The following is a 14,598-nucleotide window of genomic DNA, read 5'->3' on the forward strand; positions in this document are numbered from 1 at the left end:
TCAACCATCATCTTTATTTCCGCCTCATACAAAGCAAACAAGTAATAAAGAAAACATATTCAATATTGTAACAAAAAAGTGATGTACAAATAGTACCGAAATAAACATTTTATTTTTATACAAGAAGTTTGGTGTATCTCTTTCACTCATGTTTGACTCAATCTGCTTCCCGACTGGAAGAGTTAGCGTGTATCTGTCTCCCCCTGCTGTGACACACAAGATAAAACAACTGGATTCTGAATTCATAACACTGTTTTGTCTACAGAGACCAATTAAAACATACCCTTGATACCCTTAAACATACCCTTTGTTGGTTTTGGGGCCAACAGTAAAAAAAAAAAAAAAAGTTAGTACACTGAATTATTTATATGCTAATGCGACTTCATTAACTTCATGGCAGCAGCAGTTCACACAGTTATAACTTGGTGAGACGCAGAGTGTTGAGGCGCGCAGGAAGAATGGTGGCTCCCTCTGCGTAGCTGATCTCTCGCAATATCCCATTCCAGCACTTCTCCGGCTCATCGTATCTGTGGGGGAATTAAGTCTGTTAGAGTAGCATGGCCCAATAGCCTCCTCAGAGACCTGAATAGGTTAAACAGTTGGGAAGCTGATGCATTTACTAGAGAGATAGTGGCATTAAAGGGAAAATCCACCCTAAAAAAGGATTCATCCACCTGTGGTCTGTGGGTGAAGGGTCATCGGGCAACACTTGTTGGTATTGCTTCATTAATAATGTATGAGAAGTTGATTTTATTAACTCATGATTCTTTTGGTTTCCATTTTACACACAAATTAACTTCATGTATGTACCCATGTGCCTGGAAAATTACTTTGGGCACAGTCCATAAGATGACCACATCCCTATTTATTGTCAATGGAGCAGCTCCAGAAATTGCTGTGTAATGGAGGCATCAGATTTGCCTTTGCTGTGTTGTTTCAAGCTTTAAGACTTGTTCATTTCCTAATTCCTGACTGTCCAAGATTACAGGAATAACATAAATTCCATTTTGAGGTGATTTTTCTCAGTGGAAATAAAAAAAAACACACACCGAAACACCACTGATTATCCATATCTTGACTAAGATAAGTGTGAAAATGAACAGTAAAACATAAAAAGACAGGTTATAAAATCAGGTGTTTTGACCACATCGTACCCGCTCATAAAGCGTATTGACCGAATGCAGTGTGCCTCACCTCCAGATGTCCGTCATCTCTGTCGGGGCGGGCTCCTCACTGGTGTCACTGGGCATCATGGCAAAGCCCCCCACAGCGTACAGGAAGCCTCCCATCGAGACCAGACTGAGGGAGCTGCGCTCCTGGGGGAACTCTGTAAACTCAGACCACCTGGAACATAACAGGACAACACACACACACACACACGGGAAGTGATGATGGTCTTAAAAAAGCTGCTATATTACTGTATGACACACACAGCAACACCAGTGCTTTTTTATTTTATGACCTGATGATCGCTTCAGTAGCCGCTATCCAGGGTCTATGAGTCATTTCACAACGATGAACAGATGCTCCACCTTGTAACAGTGTGATAAAAGATGTCATATAAAAAAACAATCGTCTCACTTGTCGGTGGCAATGTCGTAGACCTCCACAGTGCTGGTGAGGCCTGTGTCTGTGACCCCCGTCACCACAAAGATCTGCTCCATGTGGACAGTGACGCCGAACAGGGAGCGGGCCGTCTTCATCGGAGCCAGGTCCTTCCACTCAAACTTAGTGGGGTTGTAGACACACACCCTCCTCATGCACTTCCTGCATAAAGACAGTGGGACATCAGTTGAGACAGTGGATTCATTATTGGAGAGTTTTGTTCCAAACACAATTGGAAAAAAGTAATACATAATGTTACAAAATGAGTGATAGCACAAAATGAAAACAAATTGTTAGACATTTTGAAGGATAGTTGAAGTTTTTGGTTGGTAAAATGAAACACTTTGGACACATTATACATTATACAGATAGGGTTAAATGAGGATTTTAGCTGATGATTTTTTTTCCAAAAGGGATACACAGGATTCTTGAGTTGGAATTCAACAGTAAGATGTAATACAAGCTTTAGATTATCTCAAGTGCCACATACTTGCTCTCTGACTTTCCTCCCAGGACATAAACAAGACCGTTGTGTGATACGGTCCCATGGCCGTACACTGCATAAGGAAGTGGGTCTGACTCTCCCCATTTGAATGACCTGTGGAAAAAGAGTTGTGACATCATTAGTAATGACTCTGTATAGGTCTTCACCTCTGTGATTTCTACAGACTGGCATCTATTTTGATAACAAGAGTACAAAAATAGTTCTGAGAAAAAATAAACTTGATGGGAATGTTCAGGATGTGTAGAAGCCTCACATAGAGTTCTTTCATATAGTTTAATATGACTTAAGTTTCTAAAAATCCCGAACCTTCCCTGTTTTAGCTCATTTAGAGACAGTGTTTTCTTTTAAGAGATTAATACAGAATGGACTATGATAAATACAGTTCCATTTTAAATTTGTTATCTGTACTTACTGTCTGTCATAGATCATGACTGAGTCCAGCACATGCTCTCCCTCCTTCAGTTCCTTGCCGCCCACAACAAAGATGGAGTTCTCCGCTTCAGTCAGCCCAAACAGACAGCGAGGGTTGGGTAGTGACGGCATCCCTAGCCATTCTGAACTTACCGGGTCAAACTGGGATGGAAGAGAAGGATATACAAGTGAGTAATGAGATTCACATGAAATATGCTTTTCACAGATACAAGTTAAAAGCTTTGTATTCATTGAGGGATACAGGATCTTTGAATACAACTGTTTAGAGAAATTAGGACAAAAGCAATAGGTTCTGATGAGGTTCATGGATGATACTGACACAGTTGACACAGTACCTGTAGGAAGTAAGAGCTGAACGGCTCGTCTTTGTTCTCCTCATTGTAGAGAAGTCCTCCGGCCACAAACACCTGGTTCTGCTTGGTCACCAAGCTGCAGTGGTTCTTGGGAATTTCTGTGGATTCTGAGGCCACAAAGCATTCATTTCCTACCGGATCGTAGGCCACCGTCCCAGTGTCACTGATCATAAGTATCAGTTCTGTCTCAAACATCCCGAACCGAGGGTTATTGTTGAGGATACCCGGAAGCAAACCCTCCTCATTATCCTCCTCCTCCTCGCTCCCCTCTCCCCCCTCTGCCCCTTCACCGCTGGGTTTCCTGGGCTTTGGGAGACGACCTCTGTGGGCATCCTTGATGAGTTCCAGCTCCTTCTTCACCTCCTGGTTGAACCGAATCAATTGGTGACGCTCCACTTTTTCATTGAAGTAATCCAAAGGTATCAGCCTGAAACGGACACAGTGCAACAGCTCTGGCAGGTCCTTGACTCGATCTTTCTCGTCGTGGCCGACCCAGTCCATCAGGGATTCAAACACCACCTCCTCCCGCTCAACGTTGAGGGCATCTGAGGTGATGATGGAGGCCAACTCGCTCGGGCCGAGTTGGAGGAAGTCCTGGTCCCTGACTATAACCTGGTAGCGTTCACAGATGAACTCTCTGGCGGCCAGAGCGAGCCTGGGACAGTCCAGCAGCAGCCCCAGCCTGAAGATAGCCAAGCAGTTTCCCAGCACCAGCTTCTCTTTGAGGTAGGACACACATACCGAGAAGATGGAGGGGATCTGGTACATGTTAGCAACCATGAAGATATCTTGGACGTTCTGTTCCGTCAGGTTAATGTCAGAGGTGTATAAGTAACGCAGGATCATCCCCATAACGCCCGGCTCCACATCTTTGAGGACAATCTCACGTTTCTTGCTTTCCTCCAGGTCAGACAGGAACATAGCCTTGAAAAAGGGGCTGCTGGCAGCAAGTACCAGCCGATGGCAGGGAAACTCTTTGTCCTGGATTTTCAGGACACAGTCCACAAACTTCTCATTCTCCAAGAGGTCACAGAGTCCATCCTGAAGCAGGGTCTGTTGGTACATCCGTGGCTGCTCCACCGGGTCTATGGTCAGGGCAGCCATTTTGTTCTGTCTCCTTAACCTGGTTGGGTTTCCTGGGAGGGAGAGGCTTAGAAGAGGGGCACCCTACTTGCTCCCCACAGCAGAGCAGAACTGTGGGTAAGAGCTACGTAGATCGCTGTGGATAGTCTCCACATGGTTGCTGCAGCTGTCTCTGGCTGTCAGTCGCTCTGTAAGTCAGGGGGTATTTATAGATAGGGCCCTCACAAAGCTGAGGAATCCATTTTGGTGGATAGGGAAGAGGACCTGTCCACTATTGCACCAAACAGTCCCCCACAAACAGCTGAATGACTAAGCAAAGGGGGTGTTGGCATGTTAAATCCACCACAACCTCTCACCAGCCAACCAGGCAGGGTCCTGTTTGATGAAATATCTGCTTTTTCACTCTGCTTCCAAGTGTTTTTTTCTCTGTAATCTGATACTGGCTTGGATAGGTGAAAGTAACTTACACTGACACTGAGGAAGGAACAGTCCACCATATTGCATATAAGTCAGTGGAGCTAATGTATAGGCAGAACAGAAGTTTCTGGAAGACTAATGAGTCAGTTTTACACGTGTTACATAATGACCTTCCCTTGACACCAGACCTTAGCAGAGTTCCTTGTTTTAAAGAAACACGATCAAATCTCTCAACTTCTCCAACCTCTTTCTAAAGTAAAGTACCTATGTATGTACAAAAATGTACATACATAGGTACTTTACTTTAGCAAGCTCCATATGGGATGCAATAATTAGAAGAGAAAAACAAATGTAAATGTTTTCATGATTTATTGTGTGATGGTGAAGGTGTATTAATAGTAATGGATGATCAGCATGCTCTTCTTTATTTTTTCGTATTCTCATAAAAAATATATCCTTAGAAAAGATTTTTGGGCTATCTTTAGCTGTTTACTCTCAAAAAGTCCAGTGGATGTCAGCGGAGCAGTACAGCAGAGCTCTGCAGTGAAACTCTGCCATCTTGTGGTGATATATTATTACTTCTGACTACCAGACAAAACAACCCATTTCCTTTATTCACTTGATAACATGAAAGCATTTCCATATGTTTAAACAAAATGGCAGATTATCAGGATCTTTTTATGGAGACCTTGCTTATCCATCCAAGTGGGCAACAACAACAACAACTCAGCCATTTTCATTTCAACAGGTTTTTATTCTTTCTTTTTTTTTTCTCTCTCCGTATTGCAACAAATCAAACTTACTATTAATATCACTTCTGGATGAAACAAAATTTGAATTCAAGTCAAACCATTGAAATGAACACTTTCAAATAGAAACCTTTCAACCAGAAAAGGCAAGGATTTTCCGTTGTCTATTACACTGAAGACAGATTTTGGTGACAGTGACCCACATCCTGCTGGGCCTATTGCCTTTCATAGTGAACTGAGGGCCTCAGCCTCATCGTGGCATGTTCGCAGCCTGGGTCATGTGAGAGGGGGCAGAGGAAAGATATGCAGAAATGTCACACCTAATCTCCTGTGGAAGATAATGGTAGTGGAGTAAAGCAGTCATGCTCTGTTTCCAGTGCGGATGACTCTCAGTGTTTCAGCTGGACTGAACTACATTCAGTTTTAACATAAATAGAGATCTAATAAAGTGATACATTCTCTATCAAATCTAAAATGGACTTTCCCATACATGGTGATTTGCATTTCTGCTTATTGACAGTACAGCAAATACATTACAATCACCTACAAACAATGCAGAGGACCGCAGTCTCCACAGCACCCTATGTTTATTCATTAAACTATGCAAATGGCACCTTTATTTAGAGTTTGTTCAAGTTTAAAAACCTTTCAGTAAGGTTAGAAGTTGTGATGTTTAGCGTCTAAGGCGTCTGAGGCTAAATTAAGACACCGTCAAACTAAAAAAAAAAAAAAAAAAAAAAAACAGCAAAAACTTGTCATCTGCCTTGGATATTTGGTACATTACAAATAAACACAGGAGGCAATCTCGTATCTTCTTCAATATATTAGCTTTAACAATCCAAAAAAATTTGGCAGGCCTATAATTTGTTAAACATTCTTTTGTGAGGATAAAATACAAATACAAAATGCACCATCGGTGGGTTTGTGTCAAAGGACGTGTGGCGATTATCTACAGCAAGTGCACTTGAGGATATTTCACAGTTCAAAACATTGCCTCGCTTCTGACAAACGAAAGCAAAAACGCAGACTTGTGAACAATGGAGGTGCTGACTGGCTGTTACAGTCTGGTTCAGTAGAGTTCGCAAGACTGAGGTTGGAACAATGCAAGGGGTTGTTGAAGATGAAGTCTGTAAAACTCAGTCTTCCCATCTATTCTGCTTTCTCTTTGTCTCCATCCACCGGCTTCACCGGCTCTGGCTCTTCCAAGAGGGCTTGTTTTCGCTCCCGTTCCTTCACCAACTGCACACCACAGTAGGTCACCAGCAGCACTGACAGGGTGGACAGAGGGAAACCTGGAGAAAAAACGAGGAAGGAAGAAAAAGAAGAAGAAGAAGAAGAAGAAGAAGAAGAAGGGGGAAAGAAGGAGGAAGTGGAAGGGAAACCAGAGGAGAAATGAGGTCAGGAAGATATGACTTGCTGTTTTGTTGTTTTATTTGTATTCTGAGTAGATGCTCAACTGGAGATAAACCTTTGAAAAAACTCTCAGTTCTTGTCAGTGCTCCATTGTTAAGATTTCTTGTATTGTACATGAAGGAAAACAACAAAGAAGAGGCTAAAGTCATATGATCTGTGGGGGATGGAGCCCCTTGGGATTTTCTCCTGAACTCTGTCTGCTCATGCCCTTGAATCTGCTTCGATTGGACCTTACAGAGAAGCCTAACTCCCTAGATCTGCTTTATTTACTTCCCTAGCAGCTTCCCACCTTTGAAGATCAGTCTTCTTCCCACCATTTTGGCAAACTCCAGACTGTTGAGGGAGAGGACGTTGTAGAGGACGATGGCCCAGAAGTTGGCGGCATTGAACACGCCCCTGATCCTGCGTGACATGGCCTCACCCATAGCACCCTGGAGGCAGTTGGACACAGACAGATATACTCAAAGAACTGACATAAAAGCGTACTTTGCTGAGTGCAAGATATAGAATGTGGGGTTTTGTCATGATGTCGCTCACCTCGATGGTGGAGAATGGAGGAATGGAGAAGAACTTGGCCACCCACAGCTCAAAGTTGAGACCGAAGCAGTTGAAGAAAGACCAGATGTACACCAGCTCACACGGACCCAGCCACAAGGTGGTGATGGCGAAGGTGCAGAAGGTTGCCAGGAGCTCCTTGAAGATCTTGTCGTGATTGCCCCCGATATAGTCATAAACATACCTGCAAATTTTCAACTCAGCTACGATCAAACAGATTCAACTTCATGAAGAATCATATACAGAAAAAAACAGCCTTTCAGTGTCAGTTAGAGCAGGAAATTTGGATTCAAACACTCACCTGCACAGCCAGTCATTGATGCCCCTGTCGAAATGCCTAAAAAAGACAAGACAAAATTTCAAGGTTAGGTATGGTCAACAAAAAAACGACATGGTACATTGAACGCACCTCTGAACTCTTCAGCTGCCATGCTGATGTTACATATTGGGTCCAAACTGACACTTACGTTTCAGCGAAGACATATAGCATGGTGATACACTTAGGAGGCTGAGGAGGATCCAAGTGGTCCAGTCTAGACACGGTGTTGATGACGCCAAACATGACGGCAGCTTTCACCCAGTCATACACCAGGTTGGAGTAGGCCAGACCAGCTGCAAAGAAACAAAGCAACGTTTACGGAGTATGCATGCACCCTGCTTTATATTCATAGAGTTACACACAGTCACTGATGAAGCTTTGACAGATAATGTTTGGACTCAGCAATAACTTAGAAGTTAGGGTTAGACTGATATATTGGACCAATATTGGCCTTTTATGAAAAATCGACCACTCATGTCGTCCACCTCCAATATGATGGAGGTTCTTCCCTGACCACAGCTATATAAATACACTCTGTAAAACCATTCTTTCTTTGCACATTTTATGTATTCATTTAATTGTTCAATAATGTTTTTTGTAAATCAATTCTTCATTTAAAGGTTGTAATCTATCCCAGAGTTTCCTGGGGTGGGTCGCCCTGTCTTAAAGATCTGCAAACCCTAAAATAATTTCATCAATCTAGGTTTCAATGGAGATTTTTAGTGTCCCATGATGTCTAAATGCTGTTTCAGAGGCTTTTCCAATCTGACAAGAATACACTTCTGGGAGAAACACTGAATACTGAAAATTTTTGAATTTTTTTTTAAATATTGAACATCAGCACAAAATAATGATTATTTCCAGCTCCAATACAAAAATATCAGTATCAGACTTCAAAAACCCATTTTGGTCGAACCCTATTAGACATACTGACCCAGGGACCAATCAGAAAGCTGCTTGACCAGCTTCATGTCACTGGGGATGGTCAGGATGTAGAGGTAGTGGAAGAAGACGTCCACCACCAGAATAACTCCCAGGTGCAGCAAGGCCTGGGTGGTGATGTTCCACATCTCCCTCTCCCTACGGGCCAGCTTGGTGTTGTTCGTCTGCAGAGCAGATCAATACACTGATACACTGAACGCTATTCAGTTCTGTAAACAAGCTGTTGTTGTAAAATTATATGACCATCACACCATATAGTCATACACATTAGTTGGAAAGATTTTCTATTTTGTTTCAAGTACAGAGATGATAAAGACTTTGCTGTCTCTGCCTGTGTTTTATAAGGACAGAGCAGAACAGACTCTTGGGATTGTAAACTTTATTGACTTCCACATTCTTGCGTTATATAAAGACATCAGCATCTTACATAAATGCATCAGCTGTCCTAAAATGGCCTTAAATATAAAGGTATGCCGCTGACCGAGCTCGCACAGAGACAGAAATGGCCAGCCTGCCGTTCAGTCAGTCTGCAGCAACTCACCTGAGCATGAAACTGGTCGAAGGTCATGATGGGACCAAAGAAGAAGAAGGGGAGGTAGAAGTTGTATTTGAGCAGGTCACAGAAAGTGTAGTTGCCGTCCTTCCGGTCGCAGTTCTCCAAGGCGAAGCTCATGCAGCGCATGATGGAGAAGCCGCAGCCTCCGTAGAACAGGATGTCTTGCAGGTTGAAAGAGCCAGTCACCAAGGCTTCCTGCAGGAGGAGCCAGAGTTATGCTGAGCCGCACACAGCGTCACTTTCAGCCTCTTCAGACGCATACGTTTATCAAAAAGTTAATCATAAGAAGGATCTCAAATATTCAACAATTCAGATTTCAGATGGACGGTTTGGAATTAAGCACACAGATTCTGCTGAAGGTTGTAAGGTTGTAAGTTATACCCTATGAGGTTACAGTAAACAAAGTGGTGGTAAAGGTGGGTGAATTATCACCTCCAGTCAGTGATTATCAGAAGATAAACAACAACCAATGTAATCAAAAATCAATTATATTTTCAGAAAAGTAGATAATATGTATCCTTCTTTCCCTTAAAAGACCCTATTCGCATATAACTATCAATTTGATGCTACTTACTATGATGTATACTATGAATTTACGGCATTAAGATTTATGTCAGCCTAAAAAGGTGGATAAACTCTATTTTACAAATGAAAAAGGTGGATAAACTCTATTTTACAAATGAAAAAGGTGGATAAACTGAGATTAGCTGAGTTTGCCCTCCACTACATCCCTGAATTATGACACATGCAACTTTGTGTAGTGTTACAGTCATTTCTTCATAAATTCTGATTACTGGACCAGCATTATCAACCAGACTGCCACCTGTTAAGAAGTTTACTGGACACAGACTATATCTACATACCAGTTTGGCTGTATGTTACCTGGAGCCACTCACCTGCCAGGAGTTATAGGGCTCCAGCTTGATGGAGGCCAAGGTGGCCAGGCCGGCCAGGAAGCACATCCATTTCCTCTTGACCAGAGCAACACTGTAGAGGATGATGCAGTGAGACAGAACCAGCGCCATGAAGGTCCAGCCCATCGTGACCAGGACCGCCAAACTGCCGTACACGCCGAAGATCAAGGGTCTGTGCTGTGGGTGAAGAGGGGCCAGCGTCAGTGCGATGATGTAATAGCACTGGTGTAGCATCCATAATGTTTATGCAATACACATCAAAAGTTAGTACTATAACATTGTTGTCTCTACAAATCTACTGTCCGGGTATCAATGATTTAAATGAAACACATGACATGGGTTATGGAATTCATAAATTTAATGATGTTACCTTACATCCATCTATACCAATCTTCATTGCAAGCATGGAACAAGACAGAAAACATGTTTAAAACATATTGAACTGTTTTAAAGATGTCAAAAATATTTACGGGAAAGAATCATTGGTACACTCCAACAGACACTGTCCTACTCCACAGCATTCACCTCATGCATCAAGTCAAAACTGTGTTAGGCCTGGGGGTACAAATACAGTTTATACATGCTTATACATGCTTTCATAAATGCTTAATGTATTAGAATAGAATAGAATAGAATAGAATAGAATAGAATAGAATAGAATAGAGAACCACATATTTGAGAATGGGAGGAGGGATATATTTGCTCTATGTAAACATAATTTTAGGATTTGCCCAATTTTCAACTTCATTTGTGTAGCAGTGGATTGCTTTATTTAAGACTTCTTGAACACGTTTCTCACCAATTAGAAAATGAAGCCTTTGACAGATAAGAGACTGGAAGATTCAATATTAATTTTAAAAATATATATATTATTATTTGTACACCCTTGGCCTACTGTTCACATCAGTGCAACTCCAATATTACTTCTATATCGGTTACATCGCATTGCTTTGCCATTTATGTATCACACTACACATCAAACAAAACCTGATGTATAAGCTTTGATGGGAGAAAAGCATGTGTCCACTCATACACACACACACACATGCACACACACACACACACACACACACACACACAAACACACACACACATACACACACAGAGGCATGCAGTTACACATGCATACAGTCAGAATACAGTGCTAGCACATGGGCATTCACACCCTCTCTCTCTCTCTCTCTCTCTCTCTCTCACACACACACACACACACACACACACACACACAGACCTTGGGAGATAGCAGGGTGAAAATCTTGGCAAAGATCACGTGACCGGCGAGAGCAAAAAGGATATGATTGCGGAATGTAGAGAACCACATCATCCACTCGAAGTCCGCAACATCCTGTGGAGGAGGAAGATGCATTACTGACAAACAACAAGCACTTAGATGTCTGAGTTGCTTCATCTTGAATTTGATCAAGCACTAATAGCACACATATCAATTATAGAATACAAAGAGGTATATAAACACTATAAATGAACAACTTGCCATTTTCCTGCCAAAGTAATGCCATCCTGGTTTCACACTCTCCTTGAAGGCCTTCCTGTTTACATTCTCTGAACAGACAGAAGAAGAATTTTACAGAATAATCAACAAACAAAACATCAAATTGGGTGTAATCAATAAAATGTTAACATTTCATAACTGATGGCAATATATGGTAACGCTTCTGGGTTCTTCTGGCTACTAAGCTTTTTTTTTGTTGCTGGTTTCTATATGACCCACTGAGACATTTTTTCCATCTCTCTGACCTGAGGTGAGAAGTTCAGTGGGCACAATTCAAGGAGGTTTAGTGTAATTGCTGGATTGTTCACATAACGCATTTGAGGTGTGAGAATAAGCCCATTCCACAAAGCCAAATGTTACGCAACATACTTACCACAAAGCTTTTTATTTTCTCAGTCACCATCTCTACTACAATCATAAAGCCTTAATCTTTTTTTTTTTTTTCAGGAGATTATGTCACAGCAGAAACTCAGTGAATGCAGAAGCTAGTGATGCTCAGGCAGACATATAGGCTACAACAGCGGATGCAATGTAAGTCAAGTTCGCAAGTGCCATAACGGCTCCCGCAGGTTTGCCTGATTACACTAATGGCCATGAAAGAGGATATCAAAATGTGAGGGTCAGTCAGGGAAAGCCTCTTATTTCTGGGAAAATAGCCAGACTTCTATTGCCAGTACACAGTATCGCTGTAGCATGCAGACTTGAGGATAATAAATGCCCACAGAGCAGCCGCAAGTGACCATTTCAGGAGATAGACAGTAACAGGGAAGCAGGCCAGAATAATGAGTGACAATATGACAGCGCTGACTGTGACAGACAGTGCCATCCACCGGATTACATAACCCGTCATTCAGCCCATTCAAATTAATGTGCGAAGAGGCTGGCTGCAGCATTTTACTGTCAGAGCACATGCAAAGTATTGGCAAAATCTCCACAGTGTGCAGCCTGGAACATATTCTGCCACTAACCACAGAAATATCTCCATCAGGACAATCATTAGCTCCTAATTGGACCGGCTTTAATTAGCCTTCATCATAATAGGAATATGTGGGAATTCCTTAGGGGGGGTTTCCCTTTTAATCTGGCAGATGAACATTGTTCTAAATCACATACAAAAGCAGTTTTAGGTTATAATGATAATGTTTTATGGATAGGGATCCTGTTGTTGGCAGGAGATTTTGATATGACACTTACAAGGCGACGTTTCCAGCATTAATAAGTGTTGATTTTTCAGTGACAATTATTTGGTGTTTGTTGAAAGTGTTGATTGGAGAGTTGTTTGTCCACTTATAGAGCTGATATGGCTCAGGAGCTGCTGTTCCAAACTATCTAAAAGTGTTAACTCTGATGGGTGTGGACTGATATAAACACTGGCACTGAGTTGATTTTTACACTCTCTGAGTCACATTAACACTGAGGATTTTGCTGTGATATGCGGCTACTGTATGTATTATCCTCGGACGCCTCTTGACATGTCGTCCACTCACCGCTTGAAGCTTCAAATATCCAACTGCCTGCCCATATCAAGGCCACGGAGAGCACAGCAGTGTAGAGATACAGCTCATATTTGGGGAGGGCAGCCTTGATCCCCATGGTGAATCTCGATGCGCAGGAGCCCTGCCAGGTTGAAAAGCAATCAGTCGCACAGTATTAGAACTGACGGAATACAAATAGTACAAACAGTATTGACAAAAAATAGACACAGATCTGGAACCAGTGGCTGACAATTCTGAAAAATGTGATCAAAGTGAATAAAGTTTCTTGAAACTGTGTTGCTGGTGTGAAGTTTGTTCAGGTGTAGAAGAGTTTCAGTTGGAGATCTGAGACATCCAGTGTGAAAGCATATCGTTTTACAGCCTTGGCTTAAAATATTATCTGGGTTCTACTAATATTGTCTGGGTTTATTCATAACCAATGATAGAAACAGGATTTGGACAAAATATCACTAACAATATAAGATTACACTAAAGGTTTTGCAGCCTATATATTCTTGTAGGCTCATTTGTTCATAAATATTCATGTGGAATGTATTGGCTATTTAAAATGATGCACTACATCAGTTTACAAGGTAGTCCACTGGAATAACAACTGACCCAGCCACCGCCCACAAAAACACATTCTGCAAACAGATCAAAGAGTAATTATCATATATAAATTTAATTTCCCTTATCCCAACACAAATAAGTGCAGGTCTTCCTGTCGGACTTTAAGCCTATAGGTGTTTCAATGAGGTGACATTTGACTAATAAGCCTTCAGGAGCGACAGGGCAGAGACTTAAATAGGACTGCAGCGCTCCAGCTCCTAGGAATCAGCACCGTCAGCTGCGCAACCCTACCTCTCCTTCCTATTATAGCCCTTGCAGTTGGTCGGCTGTACATGCAGCGGGGCAGCTGCAGTGCTATGTGATCTGAGAGGCGCTGGGGACTCACTTCACACAATAATTAGCACTGACGGGAATGACCAAGAATGGTGCATCGGGATAAGAAAACAGCTTTAACTGCGGGATAGTTTACACTGGAGAACACTTGAACACTGGTTGTGTGTGTGTGTGTGTGTGTGTGTGTGTGTGTGTGTGTGTGTGTGTGTGTGTGTGTGTGTGTGTGTGTGTGTGTGTGTGTGTTAGGCTGCTGTTGCCGCAGTATAAGTTGGTGAAGTTAAAGGAGTTCCCATGCCCAATGGAGGAACCCCAGCAAAGCGTCCTGCATACAAATTAAATGTTTTTGTTTCATTGCCCGATGCCTATCTAGAGCTTCGCTGAAATTCACTCGGCTTTCTGCATTGATTTGTTGTGGTTTCTCTTATTTAACCCTATGCACACATTAAGGAGAAAAAATACTTGTTTTACTAACCTTGTATCCGCTTCACACTGTCACTGTCAGGATGGGGGCGACAGGGTTTTCAGCCCCACTCCTCAAAACGCAAAAGAAAAAAAAAAAAAAAGAAAAGGGGGTCTGGTGGTTTTTCAGCGGGTTTTCTAATTCATCCGTCTTGCTTTAGTGGGCTTGCCGCTGCCGCCGCCTGTGATCGCCAGCCTCAGCCAGTCAGGATGTTGCGGACTCAACGCGAGGAGAGGAGGGGGGAGAGATATATTTATCCTCCACTTCTCCACCGCAGTGAGGGGTGGTCCGGGCTGTGTCCATCAAACCAGACCGGAGCGCAAAAAAACACTCAATGGACAATGGTTCGAAATGAAGTGAAATAAAGCTGCTGCATCAGTCAGTAGCGTTTACCATCCGCAGTGTAA

General features: G+C 42.4%; 2 protein-coding genes across 2 annotated transcripts; both read right to left on the reverse strand.

Moving 5' to 3' along the window:
* Positions 1-136: 136 nt before the first annotated feature.
* klhl40a (kelch-like family member 40a) lies at positions 137-3,999 on the reverse strand. Its single transcript, XM_071903685.2, has 6 exons — positions 2,878-3,999; positions 2,523-2,683; positions 2,096-2,203; positions 1,582-1,767; positions 1,195-1,344; positions 137-527 (listed from the first exon to the last, which is right to left on the reverse strand). The coding sequence occupies exons 1-6, from the start codon at positions 3,997-3,999 to the stop codon at positions 416-418; spliced, it is 1,839 nt and encodes a 612-aa protein (XP_071759786.2). The 3' UTR covers positions 137-415.
* A 2,000-nt stretch (positions 4,000-5,999) lies between these two features.
* hhatla (hedgehog acyltransferase like, a) lies at positions 6,000-12,946 on the reverse strand. Its single transcript, XM_071903698.2, has 11 exons — positions 12,841-12,946; positions 11,336-11,403; positions 11,075-11,188; positions 9,826-10,020; positions 8,915-9,124; positions 8,366-8,537; positions 7,580-7,724; positions 7,414-7,449; positions 7,095-7,296; positions 6,847-6,988; positions 6,000-6,436 (listed from the first exon to the last, which is right to left on the reverse strand). Exons 1-11 carry the CDS (start codon positions 12,944-12,946, stop codon positions 6,294-6,296), a joined length of 1,533 nt encoding a protein of 510 aa, XP_071759799.1. The 3' UTR covers positions 6,000-6,293.
* Between the last annotated feature and the right edge of the window lie 1,652 nt (positions 12,947-14,598).

The sequence above is a fragment of the Centroberyx gerrardi genome, chromosome 13 (genome assembly GCF_048128805.1).
Source record: "Centroberyx gerrardi isolate f3 chromosome 13, fCenGer3.hap1.cur.20231027, whole genome shotgun sequence".
Taxonomy (NCBI): Eukaryota; Metazoa; Chordata; class Actinopteri; order Beryciformes; family Berycidae; genus Centroberyx; species Centroberyx gerrardi.

Bases quoted from the DNA above. Each gene is read 5' to 3' on its own strand.
- klhl40a (XM_071903685.2), bottom strand. From the start codon at position 3,999: ATGGCTGCCCTGACCATAGACCCGGTGGAGCAGCCACGGATGTACCAA. The intron at 1,345-1,581 runs GTGAGACGATTG...GTTATGTTCCAG, and splicing joins TACGACATTGCCACCGACAA to GTGGTCTGAGTTTACAGAGT. The intron at 528-1,194 runs GTGAGGCACACT...ATTCCCCCACAG, and splicing joins GAGATGACGGACATCTGGAG to ATACGATGAGCCGGAGAAGT.
- hhatla (XM_071903698.2), bottom strand. From the start codon at position 12,946: ATGGGGATCAAGGCTGCCCTCCCCAAATATGAGCTGTATCTCTACACT. The intron at 8,538-8,914 runs GTGAGTTGCTGC...TCTGCTCTGCAG, and splicing joins TCGACCAGTTTCATGCTCAG to ACGAACAACACCAAGCTGGC. The intron at 6,989-7,094 runs GTGAGCGACATC...AACTGCCTCCAG, and splicing joins CTCCATTCTCCACCATCGAG to GGTGCTATGGGTGAGGCCAT.